The 18083-nt window shown below is 38.4% G+C and overlaps 1 protein-coding gene across 1 annotated transcript in view; it reads right to left on the reverse strand.

Annotated features, from left to right (window-relative positions):
• Positions 1-9575: 9575 nt before the first annotated feature.
• Positions 9576-18083, reverse strand: part of LOC131859672 (uncharacterized) — a 94877-nt gene continuing 86369 nt past the window's right edge. Inside the window, exon 2 of the mRNA XM_059213702.1 lies at positions 9576-9940. Coding sequence (XP_059069685.1) covers positions 9576-9940 — 365 coding nt within the window. The remainder of the gene's footprint in view (positions 9941-18083) is intronic.

Raw genomic sequence — 18083 nt, forward strand, 5'->3', positions numbered from 1 at the left:
GCCTGTATTACCTTTGGGTTTGAATTTTGGTAGTAGAGGTTCATGTCGTCCTTGTTTACAATATCCCAAAGCACTCTGACCATCATACCCCATTCTTTGCATAATGAGGAGACCTTTTCCATACTGGTCCGTAGGAAGTGTAACTCGCGGTATATCAGTGGTGATGGGATCTTTATAGATCCATTCCGCCAGGTCCTCATCTTGTGTTTCTTCCTCTTGACTCTTTCCAAGAATGAAAGGTGTCAAGGCACATGCTGGTATGTTTAGTGGTTGCTAGAGTACCTGCTATGGTTTACCATGAGTTCTAGGAGAAGTGGGCATCTGTCCCACACAAAAGAGTTGACTCAAGTTGTATTCCCCAGGACCTTCCTCTGCTACCTTCATCTCAAGCTTTTCTTGCTTGGGTATAGTGGTGTTTGAACTGGCAAGAGAGGCGGGACTTATATATGATGTGGAGGAAATGGCTTCTCTATTATTAGGAATAGTAATCTCTGGTTGATGGTTGATATTATGGCAATACGCAAAGGGATTTGTGTCACCCAGAATTGTGATCTCTACACCGTTATGTGGGAACTTGATACATTGATGGTAGGTAGATGGAACGGCTTGCATGGCATGTATCCAAGGTCTTCCTAATAATAGATTGTATGGCAGAGGAAGGTCCAGAACTTGATAGATGATGTGTTTTACTATAGGGCCCACTCGGATTGGTAGTACCACAGCTCCTTTGGATGAACGCTCTGCATCGTCATAGGCTTTGATTGTGATCTTCTTACGAGGATCCACTGATTCTACCACATATCCCAATGTTGTGACCAACTGTAGTGTACAAATATTTAGGTCTGCTCCATTATCGATCAAGACTCGCTTGATCCTATGCTGGTTAATAAATCCTTCGATGTGGAGTGAGGCGTTATGAGGTTGCTGGAAGGAAGAGTTGTCACTTTCAGAAAAAGTGAGACAAGGTGATGACTTTAGACTTCCAACCATTGCTTGAAATTGGTCTGTATTCAAGTTTGCAGGGACTGACGCCTCTTGGAGTGCTTGATCCAAGATAGTTTTATGAGATGGTGATAGACGCAAAAGCTCTAAAATGGATATAAGCACAGGGGTTTTGTCTAATTGTTCCACAAGATTGTACTGCTTTGGGATGGAGGTGGTGCCTTGTGGAGCTGCCTTGATGGTAACTTTGCCGTGATGCGTAACAACATTGCAATTTGAGTTGGGATTTTTGAAGGTTATAGTTGCAATTTTTTCATTGGCATCATACAGATGATTTACAGTGTAATTATACGCAGCCTGTGTATAATCAGTGGTATCAGTGCCTCGCCTGGAAGTGGAAGGATCCCTTTGATCTTGTGATGGAAGTGGATTTTTGAACATCAAATGATCATTATTGGTTGTTTTAGGGTTATGTCCTTCAATTTCAATTTCTCCTCGATCAATAAGATCCTGAATGAGATCTTTCAATCCGTGACAATTACTTGTCTTGTGCCCTCTTCCTTGATGGAATTCACAGTGTTCAGTATCTCTCCACCATGCTAGTTTGACTTGAGGCTCATAGTTTGATAGCTTAAGTAGAGTGACCAAATTTTGAGAGAGGAGTTGTCGCAATACTGTTTCAATGGGTTCCCCTAAGGGAGTGTATGTGCGTTTCTGTTTTTGCTGACAAGGTCTAGGTTCATCATGAGATGTGATGCGACCTTGATTGGATGGAACATTTGTGTTATTCTGAGGTGGAGGATTTTGTCCTGCAAACCGAACCACAGGTTGTGCATTTTGGATAGTCTGGGCATCCACAACCCCATCGTTGACGATATTCTTGTTTTTATTCCAGAAGTTTGGTTTATCGCTGTTGAAGCGTGGGCGAGGACCATCTTTTGGTTCGTTAAAGATTTTTATGAGTCCTTTCTTGATGAGTGCTCGTTCACATTTTAAACCCTTGGTGATCATATCATTAAAAGAGTCTGTGTCTTTGACATCCAGGTGAAATTTCATTTCTTCGTTTAAGTTGGAAATGAATATTTCCACTAGTTCTCGTTCAGGTAACTGAAGAGAATGTCTGCTAGACATTTGACGCCATCGTTGTAGGAATACTGAGAATTGTTCACCTGGTTTTTGTTTGGTGTTGCACAGATCCACCATGGTGATGTCGCATTCAATGTTATGAGAGTAATGAGCTAGGAACTTCTGGATGAGTTCCTCAAATGTTCTAATGCCACCTGGTAGTCGAGAAAACCATGATGTGGTTGTTCCTCCCAAGCTTTGGGGAAAAAGGTGCATTAGGTAGGTGTCTTCATATGCCACTTCAAGACAAGCGAAATGAAATTCTCTGACATGATCACGAGGATCTCCCTTTCCTCTATATTTTTCAAATTTGGGTGTTTCGAATCCTCTTGGAAAGGGTGGCATGTAAAGATTCCTGTCAAAAGGATAGGGACAGATGTCATTGAGGGAGAATTGGTTAATCTTGACACCACTATGAAGCTGTTGGGTGAGAGTCTCGACTTGTTGCCGCAACATCTCCATTTCATTTGGAGGAGGAGGTGGTGGGTTACCTCAAGGAATGTTATATTTGATGGGATCTCTACCTCTTTCCTCTTCATGACGACTTTGTCTTTCTGATGCTTGTCTTAATTGGGCAAGATCAAAGTCAGAGGGGAGTTTGGCTCCTTCTTGAGCGAGTCTTAAGAAGTGAGCATCCGCATTGCTCCTGAGTATTTCATCAAACAATCTGTTAAAGAGAGGGTTATGCTGAGCCCTTTCTATTGTTGCAGGAGTGGGAGTACTTGGGTTTTCGTCATCTGCATTTCCTCCAAGTGCTTCTTGAAATTCATTGAGATTTTCCTCTTCTTCTTCTTCCCTTTCTATTTCTCGTTGCCTGGACTGTGATCGGGTTTGAGCCATTTTGTTTATGAGTCTTTGTTGAAGTTGAGTGAAAATGATGATGAGTTTTTGATGAAATGAGAGGTTGATGGTTGGTGAATTGTGTTGTATGTGGATCTCTAGCACTTTTAAGGTAGATGTAACCGAAATTCCTTCTTTGAATTGCTTGCTTGTTTGATAAGATTGGATGTGATAAGGTGTAGAGAAATCTGAGATGTGTTACAGATTTAACTACCTAGTAATGAGAGGATTCACTCATGAACTAGTTTTAACCTGCGTAGATGTGTTTCTTAGGATGAGTTTATCCTAGATGTAGAAGCAATCTAAAAAGTGATGTGATGTGTTTGATTTCAAGCAATATCTAAAAAGAGAACTTGGGACAAGAACCTCTTAATGTTTTGAGAGTTGGGACGGATTGATGATGAAGTGATGATGTATGAGAAAGATGATGGATGAAAGTGTTTTCAACTTCAGTAAAAGCTTTGTGTTACAAATGGAATGAACTCTACCTCTTCTCTTTCAGGTGTTGGAGGTATTTCTTGAGCTATGTTGTAGGTGATGCAGATGTTGGGGAAAAAGTTGGGATTAATCTTTCCTCCTTGATTTTTGTGATAACTCAGAGCTCTATATTGCATAAAAGCTCTGCGGTTCAATGATTCTGAATCAAATTTGTTTGTTTTACCTTGAAGGTATAGACGCATGCGATGTAGAAAGACTCTATGGGAGACAAAGATTTGTCGATTGATATAGAAGAATTTCCTCCTTTTGATTAAAGCCTTTGAGCTTAATGGTCTTCTTTTCAAGTTGATATTCTGATGACACTTCTTCTTTCGCAAGATGTGAAGAATGGTCATAAAATTTGACTCTTTGTTATTTGTACCTTGTTTTTTTTTGATGTTTTTTGGTTGTTTTGACAGATGTTTGGTTGGATGAATACTTTGTTTTTGGGATGTGATTTTCTTATTTTTCTTTGACAAGAAAACAAAGCAAGCACACAAACACAAGAATGTTGCCCCAAAGGCACAAATGAGTATGGGTCTAGATTAACCCAATCCTTGGACTTGTATATGACCCTTCCTTTAGATGTATTTTAAGGTGTATTTCCAAAGCCTGAAGTCGGCTCAATTTGCACTTGGTCTGTAAAATGAACACACTTCAAACACTTTTTATCCCTAAGGTCAAATGGCCAATTGTGATAAATTTAGCCCACATCTTGATATTTCTTTGACTTTGGTACTACATACCTTATGAATCCCGTCGTGGTAGGTAAGGATGTGATATACTAAGTCTTGCACGAGCATAGAAAATAGATGATCCCTATGATGGGGGAGTCACCATTTTTATCAAGCCACAAGTGACTTTTCAAAAAGCTATGTTTCTACTCAAGGAAATAAGTATGGTGAGTATCTTGGGAGCAAAACCATCTATGCTCTTGCACTAAATTATATCGCAAATATCCTCAATCAATAGAACGGGTGGGCTACTATTTAAAGGTGTTTAGTCATGTTCGATGTTTTTGGACATAAGTTCATTCTGCAGTGACTCACTTAAGAGCCTTGTAACTGGTGGTGGGGCCCATTTTTCCTTTCGGCCAGTTACATTGTAGGAACAGCTATACCCAAGGCTACAACTTTCACTCACACCTGATTTCTATAGCGGCTCAAAGGATTTACCACTCGAGGTCGTTCCCAAGAGTATCGATCCCTTGGCAGGCCTCTCTTAAAAAGATAAAATTTTGAGTGTTACTAACACTTTTCTCTTGCACCTAGGACCACGAAAGCCAAGGGAGAGGATAGTGTGTATTAGAGGTAGGACCACTCGACTGACTTTTTGCACAAGTGTGCCAAGCATGAAAAACACTTGTTCTTTTTAACCCATCATCACAATGTGATCTAACTATTTGGAGATGTTGCTCCAACAGCCATGGTGTTCTTTTTAGCCAAGATAGCAAAATAAAGTGTTTGTTTTTATCCAAGATTGCAAGAATGATAGTTTGTTTTAATCCAAGATAGCAATGTGCAATTGTTCGTTTTAGTCCATATGGTAAGATGTGTTTGTTCTTTTTACCCAAGATTGTAGCAAAATGACAATGTGATTGTTTCGTTTAACCAATTTTGCAAGATGTGAATGTTCTTTTTAACCAAGATTGCACAATGTGATTGTTCATTTTAAACCATTTGTTGAAAAAAATGAAATTGCCTATCCAAGGATTGATCAATTTTGCCTCATTAAATGATTTAAAGAAAATATTGCAATTTGACCATCTTCAAACCCAACAAGACAATTTGTTAAAAATACGCTCCGTGATGTCCTGCACAAGATGTAAACCCAAAATTAGTCTCTAAAGTCAAAAATAGATTGATACTATCGAACAAATTAACATGTTGAGAAATATTAATCTAAAAAATTAATCTAATCACACTTACCAAATTTAGACTTAAAAAATAAAAAAAAATCTAAATAAAAGAACAAAACTTAACTACCAAACTAAAATTTAAAAATTAATTAACAAACTTAAGTTTAAAAACTAATTTAAAAAAAAAAAAAAACTAACTAATTAAAAAAAAATTAAAACTAACTAAATAAAAGAAACTAATTAAAAACTAACTAATTAAAAGAAACTAATTAAAAAATATCTTTACATACAATTATAAAAGCTATTCTAAATCAGAAAAAGAAAGTAAAAGAAATACTCCTTTAGCTTCACCCACGTGGGCCTTGAAAGATGTTTCTATTTTTTTTCTTAATTGTTTTTTTTTTTAAAGAACCTTTTTGGTAGGATATGCCTAATAAGAATGTTTTAAAAAGTATTTTGAAACTTTTAAAGCAGGGGCAATTGGCAGGTATAGAGCCGTATTCTATAGTCTAACAAAAATGCCTCACAGAGATGTCAACTCGGAAAAGTAATGACTGGAGGATATTACCAAAAATGAATTTGTTGTAGAAGGCTTTCGAAACTTTCAAGTAAGATGTAAATGACAGGGGCAAAGCCAAATTCGATAGCCTTTGGACAAATATGAATGCAAAACATGGAAGCATAGATTAAGGCATGGTTTTGACAGAATGCCATTAAAGAGATGTCATTTCATAGATTGGATATGCATAAAATGGATTTGTTGGAAAGACTTTAGAAACTCTCTTACAACCGTAAGTTGCAAATATGCACAAAATGATTTGTTGAAATGGTGTTAAAATGATTTTCTGTGCAAAGTGGTTTCTAAGTATGAAGCTCAATTCCCAGTCTCTGTGAGCAGCCGCCCTTGCCTCAAAGAGATGTCATTTCAAGGATTGCAGTGATTGTACACCATGCAGACAATAGGTTCAATGAAAAGACGTTTAGGAGCTATCAAGCAAATACAATTCGTAGGTGGAAAGTTCAAATTTGACATCTGTTGTTAGCAGCCTCACTTGCCTGTTCGACATAAAAGCCTGAAAGAGATGTCGGTCTCTTGGACTATGTGTTTGCAGGATATGTACGAAATGGATTAAAATGTTGCAATAGCCCTACAAAACGTGACGGGTCAAGATCTTGCAAAATGTAAAAGCATAAACAACAGTATAGTTCGATAACAAGCCATTAAAGAGATGTCATATCATGGATAGGATATGCATGAAATGAATTTGTTGAAAAGGTCTTTTGGAACTGTTCAGTGTCAAAGTATACTGCGCACTAACTTGTAATTGGTGAAGCCAGTTGATGTATTTGAGATTGATTCGCTCTGCAATCCTCTTGCACACGAAGTATGAAAATTGCCACAGATAATCAAAACACCCGGTCAATACAACATATGATCAAGCCAAAAAAAAAATGTGAATAAAAATGGTAACAATCCTCGGAGATGCAAACAGAGTCTTCCTCCCTACCTATGTTGTAAATGGAGCTTATAAACAAGGAATGGACAAGGATCGCAGCATAAAAGCACTAAATTGAACTGTTGGACCAAATGCTTGAAACTAAAAAGATGAATGTGATCGACAGATTTAAAACTACAACTTTTGCCAGCATCCTCCACAGTTTTGTGTGAATAGTGTAGCATCAATTTTGAGCACTAATGATGGAGTAATGTTATAACTCTATTCTCGTAAACCAATCACAAGCTTATTTGAACAGTTTAAAATATGAAACATGCAACTTTATAATGTATTCATGTGTGACTCCTCAACTTGAATCCGAATGAGAAATGAATAGAGGATTGAATTAAATACCAACCACCATTAAGTCAAAATAGTTAGAAAGATTGTTAGTTGCCATGACAAATCACAGATGCATTCATTTTACTAATAACACATCAAGAAAAAATTAGGCATACGAAAACATGAATGAGAAAGTATGATTAAAATCTCCCTCATGACGTTCTCATTATTCGATTCACGTTGGGTTCACCAAATGTAACACCATAAAACGGTTATTCCAAGGGTTAGTCAAAACAACATAAAACTAAACCATTAAAAAGCATTATCAAGAAAGATTAAGCATAGAAGCATATTAGAGATAAAAACGAATAAAGATTAAGACTTCACTCATGATGCTCCCTACGCCATTAGCTCTCCCTTGTTCCTCTCCTCTCCAAGTTCCCAAATGAGTGTAGCTCTCAGTAGCTTTTTGCACTATTTTTGGACGTCTTATGGAGATTCAAGAGTATGAAGTAAATGCTCATGAAAATGCAAACATGAACAAGCTAAGAAATGAGATATTATGTAACTAACTAAGATTAATTCTAGACCAAAGTGAATTATGCTAAATACTCTCTAGATTTTATTATAAGCTAGATGCATGCAAGTTTTCAGGATCTGGAGTATGAAGAAATGGGCTCTATTTATAGGAAAAATGGAGCAATGGATGGTTGAGATTGAAAGATTCAATCAAGGGTTGAGTTTGAAAGTTGGGGATCCATGTGCACAATTGGCACCAATGAAATGGTGACAAGTGTCAACATAGGGTTGGGTTGAGAAAAGAGGTTGGAGGCATTAAAGGCCTGAGAAGACCTCATGGTTATCTAAAGGCTAAGGGTCAAGTCTAAATTAAGCTTACCCACTGGATTAAGAGTTAATCCAAGGATAAACCTTTGTGCAAATGTTTAAGAGATAATCATGGTCAAAGCATTAATGGCCTGATGAGACCTTTGGGTTGGATAGAGGTTGAGTCAAAACAAATGTTTTAACCATGTGGGAGGGTTTGAGTTAACCATTAATGGTTATTGGAGACTTTGGGGATTAAGTGGTTGAAGGTTGAAAGCCTTCAATGGTTATCAAAGACTTTGAGCCATTTAGTGGTTGAAGACTTGAAGCCTTTAATGGTTATCAAAGACTTTGAGGTTTTGAGAAGTGACTTTCCTTTGCTTAGGGATGTGACAAAGTTTAGAGGATGGATTAGGCTAATTAGGAAGGGGTTAGAAGAATCTAGAAGGGGATTAGATTTTGCAAGTGGATTTGGTGGGTGAGGGAAAATAGGATTTTATTAAAATAAAAATTCATTTATTCCAATAAATGTGTGCAAGTTGCATTTGTAGGAAAATGCAAGTGGGGTGGGGGATAATGATTTAAATAAATGTTTTATTTAATTTATTTAAAAGAGGAAAAGGGGATTCTAATTAAATAAATAGATTTTATTTATTTAATTGATTTGAATTTGGTTTAATGAATTAATTAAAATAAATTGAATAATTTATTTAATTAATAGGAGAATGTTTGGAGATGAATTAATTAAATATTTATTTAATTAACTGATGGCTAGTGGATTTTTAATCAAATAAATAGCGAATATTTATTTAATTAAGCTCGACAGATTTATGTGACTACAAATATTCATTTTGGATATTATTACACTTACTTAAGTTAACTTAGGATAATGCATCTCATCGTAATTTGGAATTGAGACGCTTAGGGAAGTGTGCACTTAGGGATAGAGCTTGTAGGAGAAATTCCACATTTTGTGGTCTTATTTTGCTGTTACACTCCACATTCGATGGGTCATCCACCTCTTGTGGAATATTATATTATTTCTCCTACCTACCCTTAGTATTTCTTACCTAACCTTGTTTCTCATTGAGCCACATGTCATATTTGTGTGCTCATACATCCATATGGCCATGCCTATATAAGCAGGCCTCTATTCATTGTATTGGTTAATCCAGTTGATCATTTTGTATATTTATGAGAATACAGTTTGTTCTTGTCATTCTATTGTCTCTTTTATGCTTTTCATTGTGCCCTTGATCTTGGCAAAATACAACATGGTATCAAAGCTATTGGGGCTTCGTTGATTAGTTTTTGGAGACATCGTGGAAGGCTTTTACTTTCGGATTTGGGGATCTTCATTTTTTGGGGGCATCATACAGCGATTTGGACATCATCGTTGAATCTGGGAGGCCATTTCCATAAATTTCGACTATAAAGTCGACCTATTTTGGTGAGAAATTTTTTTTTCCCATTTTGGCTAAGTCGTACAGATTTCGAAAATTTTTTTCTTTTTAAAAAAAAAATTATTTTTTTCAAAAAGAAGATTTCAGAAAAAAAATAATTAAAGAAAAAAGGAGTTTCTTTTGGGGGTCCGCAAACCCCCCCGTACCCTTTTTGCCCGCAGGTGTTGCAGGCGCTGCCGTACCCTTCTGCAGGTCCCACCGCTGCCGCTACTGTGCTTCGTTCGCTGGCTGCACCGAACACCGTGCCACTACCGACCACGCTGAGATCTACCACTGCCCGCTCTGAACGCATCGCCGACGCCTCCACCGCCCACTGGCTCCGACAGCTCCCGACGCCTCCCCCGCTTCCCGGCCGCAGCTCCCAACGACTGTCACCGCCGCACCAAGATCCACCACCGCCGGTCCTTGGCTCCCGGCCCATCGGGATCTCCCATCTCCGGCAGCACATTCTCCGTCGGTGACCACGAAACCCAAGTGGCAACTGCGTCCGCCACGTGGCAGGCAGCCACTGGCCCGCGAGAAAATAGTCCAACTTTCCACCACGTCAGATCCGTACAATCCATACTGCACAGTCACAGAGCCATGCAGACGTCCGTACAGTGCCACGTCATCCGTACGGTCTACACAGTCACCTGTACAATCAGCAGTTCGTACAGTATGGATGCCTAGTCAGTAGGGAGGCGAAGTTTTTGTGATGTTCTTACGACCGTCAAATTTAACATAGTGACTTGTTGGCGTCAGCACCACATCAGCACTTTTTGAAAAAATTTTGACCCCTCTCCATTGGGCTTTTCAGTTTTGCAGTCCAACTTTGGAAGGCCATATCTTGCTCATTTTTTCTCCTTTTTTGGTGCAATTTTTTTTTAAATGGGCTTAAATTTCATGATCTTCGCAGTGGTGTGGTTATTTTTTGATTTTGGTGAATAGGTTTTTTGAAATTTTTGGATTCTCTCAACTGTACCTATCCAATCCTCAATTCTGCAACTTCAAAGGCCTCGTTTGAACTCATACGACCTCCTTTTTAGGTGCCCTTTTTTTTGAAAATGCTTATTTTTTTGTCTACTTTCAGAATCTATGATCAGATTTTAGAGATTTTGAGTGAAAATTGTACTTTCAGATATTGGTCTTATTTGGCCTATTAGGTACTTGTAAATTGCTTGGATCTTAGTTAGATCTCTTGCATTATCAGTTTGAGACTCTTTTGGCCTTATTGAGGCAGTTGTAAAATTGTAAATTAGAAGTCCACTTTGCCATTTTTTGCAAGTGGCCCATTGTATACGCACTACTTATAAAGTGCCAAATCATCACATTTGGGGGGGGTTCTTTGATTGAGTGAATTTGGGGGGGTGTCTTGTGTGATTGTGCCTCTCTTTGTGCTCTTTCCATTCTTGTTGCAATGAGTCCTAATAAGTTTCCACCATTAACTCCACATAATTATGCATCATGGAAAATTAAAGTATGGAGTAAACTAATGGAAAAGGGTCTCACACACTACATAGATGGAACAATAACATCACCACCTGATCCTAAGGCTGATCCAAATGCTCAATTAGAATGGCTCACAAAGAATTGCATGGCTCTTGGAACCTTACGCGAGTATGTATCAGATGACCTCATTTTCCACATTGAGAAGTGTAAAACAATTAAAGAGGCTTGGGATATGTTTCAAAAATTATATGGACAAGTTGATGAAATCAGAGGCTATCAGATTGATAATGAGCTCACCAACTTAGATCCCAAGAATTTTGATACAATCCAAGATTATGTAACCAAAGCAAATGAGCTAAGAGCAAAGCTAAAGGATTGTGGAATTGACAAGAAGGATGCTCAATTGATATTCAACTTGTTGGACAAGCTTGCACCAGAATATGTAGCATTTGTATCTAGCTTCCAAACTCATCATTTGACAGTGGGGAGTTCTTATGTTATGCCTTCTTTTGATGCTTTCATAGAAATGTTGATATTGGAACAATCTAATTTGTTGAACATGGGGTTTCTCAAGTCTTCAAAGTCCAAGGCTTTGGTAGCAAATCAAGGAAATCAAGGAAGTCAAGGCAAAGATTCCAACAAGAAGAAGAAGCAATCCAAGTCTAAACCACACCAGGAAAAAGGACAATCATCCTCTCCATCACAAGGCGATTTTTCATCCTCTTCCAAGAAGGGGACACCACCTAAGAAGGATAAACCAACTTGTGCATATTGCAAAAAGTATGGTCATGATGAGCATCGATGCCACGCAAAGCAGGTTGATGAGTTAACCAATCTTCTCAAGAAAAACAACATCAACTTGCCATCCGCCTACACAAAGAAGGATTCAACTCCTTCCTCTTCCTCACAATCTAAGGGAAAAGGGCAAGCATTTGTGGCTACAAAAGGTTCTTCACAGCAATGGATACTTGACTCAGGTGCCTCATATCACATGGGTTCTACACAGGAGCAGTTTTCTTCATTGGAGCCGTCCAAGGTACCACACATTTACATAGGTGATGACACACAAGTAGAGGTTGAAGGGAAAGGTTCAGTTGACATGGATGATGGAACATTTGAGAATGTTCTCTATGTTCCTAACTTGTCTACCAACCTTCTCTCCATCTACCAAATCACTCACTATGGAAATGAGAAAAAGGTTGAGTTTACACCAGATTCAGTTGTGGTAAAGGAACTTGATGATGATGCCTTGGTAGTAGTGGGACAAGTCAATGACAACTCAAGGCTTTATTCATTCTCCCACTTTGTGCCAAGTTCACCTTCTAGAGCCTTGCTTACTCATTCAAATTTAGAAAGTAAGCTATGGCATGAGCGGTTTGGTCACCTCAACTACCACTATCTTCAGTAGCTAAGCACTAAAGACATGGTCATAGGTCTACCTCGAATCAGTTTTTCAGAGGGTGTATGTTTAGGTTGTTCCATGGGCAAGCATCCCGAAGAGAAGTTTGATAAAGAGAAAACTTGGAGAGCTTTGGAAGTTCTTCAACTTGTTCACAGTGATGTAGCAGGTCCATTTCCAGCACCTTCATTCAGTAAGGCCCGCTATGTTCTTACCTTCATTGATGACTACTCCCACTTCACTTGGGTCTACTTTCTCATTCATAAGAGTGAAGTATTTGATAGATTTCAGGACTTCAAGACTCGTGTGGAGAAGCAATCAGGGAAAGTGGTCAAGATTCTTCGCACAGATAATGGAAGAGAATATGTGAACAAAAGACTTGAGGATTTTTGTACATTTGAGGGGATTGATCTTCAACATTCTATTGCATACACTCCACAGTAGAATGGGGTTACAGAATGCAAGAATCAAACTCTCAAAGAAATGGCTCGTTGTATGATACATGCACATTCTCTTGATCCCGCCTTTTGGGCAAAGGCTATTAGTTGTGCCACACACATCCAGAATCGGGTTCCTCACAAAGCTTTGCAAGGTATTACTCCTTTTGAAGTTTGGGCTGGTAGGAAATCGATTGTGAGACATTTCAAAGTCTTTGGGTGTCCAGCATGGGCTTGCATACCTCCACAGAAATGCAAGGCATTGGAACCTCAGAGTCGACCTTGCATATTTGTTGGATATCCTAAGGGTGTTAAGGCATACGGATTGATGGATCTAGAGACACATGAGGTATTCATTGAGAGGAGTGTTCACTTTGAGGAAAGCTCTCCTAGCTTAGGCTCTCTACTCCTCCACCTTCCTCCATTGTGGATAGTGATGTTAGTGATTCTGATGATGAGACTACCTCAACTCCAACTCGTAGGGTTCCACCTCTGCAGGGTCCACTTGCAGTTGAGGAGCCTTGTTCTCCCCCTCTACCTAGACCTCATTGGGCTCGATAGACACTTGAGTCCACGAGTTCTCTTGTTGGGGATCCTTCGGATACACGGAGAACTCAATCACAACATTAGGATCTTCCACATGCATTCATTGCTACCACTTTCGATCCACAGACATTTAGGGAAGCATCAGGGGTTCTTGAGTGGGACCAAGCTATGGAGGAAGAGTATAGTTCCTTGATGAGAAACAACACATGGGATCTAGTCCATCTCCCTAAGGGGAGAAAGATGGTTTGATGTAAGTGGATCTATCGGACCAAGTTTGTAGCGAATGGTAGTGTGGATAAGTATAAGGCTCAGCTTGTTGCAAAAGGTTTCTCGCAGGTTGCAGGTGTTGACTATACTGAGATCTTTGCACCTGTAACCAAGATGAACTCCATTCATTTGACACTTTCTATTGCTGTAGCTCATGGTTGGGCTGTACATTAGATGGATGTGAAGAGTTCTTTTCTTCATGGTGATCTTGATGAGGAGATTTATATGGAGCAGCCACAGAGTTTCATCTAGGATACTTCCTTGGTTTGCAGACTAAGGAAATCTCTCTATGGCCTTAAGTAGGCCCCTAGGGCTTGGTACGCCAAGATGGATTCCTTTCTTCTCTCTGTCGGGTTCACCAAGTGTCATTCCGATCCGAATGTTTACATTTTGTGACAGGGTGACTCTCACTTGATACTTGTGCTCTATGTTGATGACTTGATCATTAAAGGGAGTACTTCATCCATCATTAGCAGGGTCAAATCTGCTTTGCATGACAGATTTGCTATGACTGACTTGGGTCTTTTGCACTACTTTCTCGGGATAGAGATCTCACAGTCACCTTCCGGGATCACACTATCATAGCCCAAGTATGCTCTTGATCTACTTGCACGCTTTGATATGGCTAATTGTAAGCCTGCCCTGACTCCCTTTCTTTCAGGAGTCAAGCTTGAGGCTCAGTGTTCTTCTACACCAATTGATGCGACTTTGTATCATCAGCTTGTGGGCAATCTCATCTACTTGACTCATACACGCCCTGATATTTCATTTGCAGTTGGCATGGTTTCCTGCTTCATGCAGGAACCACATGAGCTTCATTGGAAAGCCGCCAAACGCATTCTACATTACATCCAGGGTACACATCACTATGGGATTCACTATGCAGCAGGCACAGGACTTCGCCTGGTTGGCTACATAGACTCTGATTGGGATGGCAATCTAGTTGATCGTAAGTCTACTTCTGGTTATAGTTTTCACCTTGGTTCGGGCCCCATTTGTTGGCAGAGCAAGAAGCAACATGCTATTGCTCTCTCTTTGATTGAGGCTGAGTATCGAGGCGCTGTTAACGCAGTGACTGAGACCATTTGGCTCCAACAGATTCTCATAGAGTTTGGTTTCACCACTCCACGACCGATAGTTCTACATTGTGACAATTAGAGTGCTATTGCAATCTCGAAGAACCGGGTCCAGCACCAGTGGACCAAACACATCAAGATTCATATGCACTATATCCGAGAGCTCATCCAGGAGCAGGTCATTGATTTGCAGTATTGTCCTACAGCAGAGCAGGTTGCAAACATATTCACCAAACCTTTCACTGAGAGTAAGTTCCAGTAGTTGTGAGCTCTCTTGGGGGTACGGGATGTGTCATTAGGGGGGGTCAGCTGACTTCTCCTTCCTCTCTTATGGGGGGGACTTTTTCCTCTTTGAGGTTTTGTCCTTCTTCTTTGAGAGTCTTTTGTACATTCATCTCTCTTTTTGGGGGGAGTTTTTTTTCCCACTGGGTTTTCTCCCTTTCTTCATTTGTGAGAGATTGCATTGCATTGTTTTGCTTGCATTTGCATGTTGTACATGGGTACCTATCATGGCCTAGTAGTCGGGACCCATCTTGCATTGTTGACTTGAGTCTTCATTCCCCTAAGTTGCACTTAAGGGGGGGTGTTGGTGTAAATAAATATTCATTTTGGATATTATTACACTTACTTAAGTTAACTTAAGATAATGCATCTCATCGTAATTTGGAATCGAGACACTTAGGGAAGTGTGCACTTAGGGATAGAGCTTGTAGGAGAAATTCCACCTTTTGTGGTCTTATTTTGCTGTTACACTCCACATTCGGTGGGTCATCCACCTCTTGTGGAATATTATATTATTTCTCCTACCTACCCTTACTATTTCTTACCTACCCTTGTTTCTCATTGAGCCACATGTCATATTTGTGTGCTCATACATCCATATGGCCTTGCCTATATAAGCAGGCCTCTATTCATTGTATTGGTTAATCCAATTGATCATTTTGTATATTGATGAGAATACAGTTTGTTCTTGTCATTCTATTGTCTCTTTTATGCTTTTCATTGTGCCCTTGATCTTGGCAAAATCCAACATGGTGGTTAGATGGAATGGGTTAGGTTTAGAAGGGGTTAGGAGAATTTGAATTTAAAAATTCAAATATTAGCAAAAGGCTAATTAATTTGAACAACTCATAAATTGATTTGTTTTAATTAACTAGGGGATTATGAAGAAATGAATTTGATGGGGGAAATTAATTAATTTGAAAATATTAATCAAAGGGGATTATTTGAAAATGAACCTATTAAATAAATCCTTAGATTTATTAATAAGTAGATGAAAAGGGGGATTTAATCAAATTGTTGATGAATTCAATAATTTCTTATTCAATTAATTATCTTCAGACCATTTTTAGGTGTATACATTTTGCCCCTCTTTGAAGTGAGATGTGATGATGCATTGATTCAAAGAATAATCTCATTTTGATTATGATTTGATTTGATAGGATGCCCTAGCTCTTGATTGCTAGATTCTAGTATGATGATTCCCCCTCGGGAGATCAATTGAGATAATTGATATGTGGAGTTTTTGGATTTTTGTGAAATTGATGTCCCCATTAGAATTGATTTGATTTTTGTAATGTTGATTGATGAAAATGCGAGTTCTTTGATCTGGATGATACGATTATGATTGATTGATAAAGCTTGATTTGATATGATAAGATTGATTGAGATTTAGTCTAGTTTCAGGAAGGATACCTCCTATATAAGACAAAGTTGATCAGAGCATCTGGTTTCAAGAAGGATACATCATGTATAAGACTTGATCAGAATGTCTGGTTTCAAGAAGGATACGTCCTGTATAAGACTAGATCTGAATGTCTAGTTTCAGGAAGGATACATCTTGTATAAGACATAATCAGATAGATTAGATGTAATTGATTGACAAACTTGATAAGGTTGGTTGGATAAAGAACTTACAGTTTGTTGGTATTAGGTTGCAAGATGATTTTGATTTGCTGATGTTGATTCTGTTGAGAGGATAGCATTATATTTTTGTTGGGTTGTCAATATCTGAAGAGATATGAGTCATTCGTTTGATTGCATATACACTTGTGATGATACTTTGATTATTCCTGTGATATATTTAACCTTGGATGAAAGGATCATGTGGGATCCCATACAAGAATAAAATGCAAGGTAAAATGCAAATGAAAATGCAAAGCTACGACCGGACCAGTCACTGGATTATTACGTTTTTGTCATCATTGACCTTTTGAAATGTGGGAAGTGAGTGCAAACATCAATGGTATAATTAAACCATGATGACCTGAGCAATATTTTCCTAGATTTTGATATAGAAAGTTACCACAAGCATTGAGGTATAATTGAACCGAGATGACCTGAGTGTTGCTTGTGTAAAATAGGCAGTATTAATCATTTTAATACATAAATCAGAAATGTCTTCAATGATACTCCAATGATCATGTCCTGAGACTAATTTTCACATATTAATGATTAATTTTTAGATAGCAGACAAGAAAAATATCATGTTCGTTGTTCCTCTAGTCAAAGACATCCTCGAGTCACTCAAAAATCATGATAGCGAAAAGCAATATAGAAAAGTTGAACAATCATGTTAAAATAATTATCCAAAGGATATTATCCATGCGTTTAGACTGACTTTGTGATAGTTTCATGGTTGATAATTTGATCTCATGTTCCATGTTGGATATGTCTCAGTTTTGGCTTGATAAGAGTTGTCTAACTATTGTTTTACTTGTTTGATTAAGCTCAAAAAGATCAAGAGTTCAACCCCAGCTAGGTGTAGAATTTTGCCCCAAGCCTAGAAACAAAGTTGTTATGATATATCCAATGATCCAAACCATGGCAAGAAGCCACTTGGGATGCCTGTGTATGTACGAAGGCTTCATTATGGTCAGCGCTGATGAAAAATGAATGAATGCAAGCAGGAAGATGCACAAACTAATAGATGGAAGAGCTAGTGGACAGATAGCACCCATTTGCCAAGTTTTCACCATCTATTTTTATTGCACTTTTTCTCATATTTTTTTTTCTTTATTTTTTATTTTTTCTACTTTTTCACTGTTTTTGATCTTTTTTTTTGCTTTTTCACTATTTTTGAATTTTTCTAATTTTTCAAACATAAAACTTTTTTCAGATGCATGTTATTGATAGGTTCCTCGAGCTGATCTTCATCCTGTGTTGATAACTGATATGCTCTTGATCCAAATACTGTTGTGACCACAAATGGACCTAACCAGTTTGGTTCAAAATTTCTTTTCTTTTCTCGATCTACTTGGTTGCATGGATTTTTCTTTAATACTAGTTCCCCCGCTTGAAAGATTTGTGGTTTGATCCTGTGATTATAACTTTGACACATTCTTTATTGATATATCTTTAGATGATCAAAGGCATTTTGTCTGTGTTCCTAGATTAGTTCTAACTCTTGTAGTCTAGACATTCTTTGTTCTTCATCTCAAATAAGACCTTTTAAGGATACTTGTAGAGAGGGTGTCTCTACTTCGATTGGTAATATGGCTTTTGATCCATAGACAAGGGAGAAAGGTCTAGCACTTTTTCATGTGCGGATACTAGTATGGTAGGCCCATAGAGTAGGGTTTAATTGGATATGCCAATCTTTTCCAGCATCATTCACTGTCTT

The sequence above is a fragment of the Cryptomeria japonica genome, chromosome 2 (genome assembly GCF_030272615.1).
Source record: "Cryptomeria japonica chromosome 2, Sugi_1.0, whole genome shotgun sequence".
Lineage (NCBI taxonomy): Eukaryota > Viridiplantae > Streptophyta > Pinopsida > Cupressales > Cupressaceae > Cryptomeria > Cryptomeria japonica.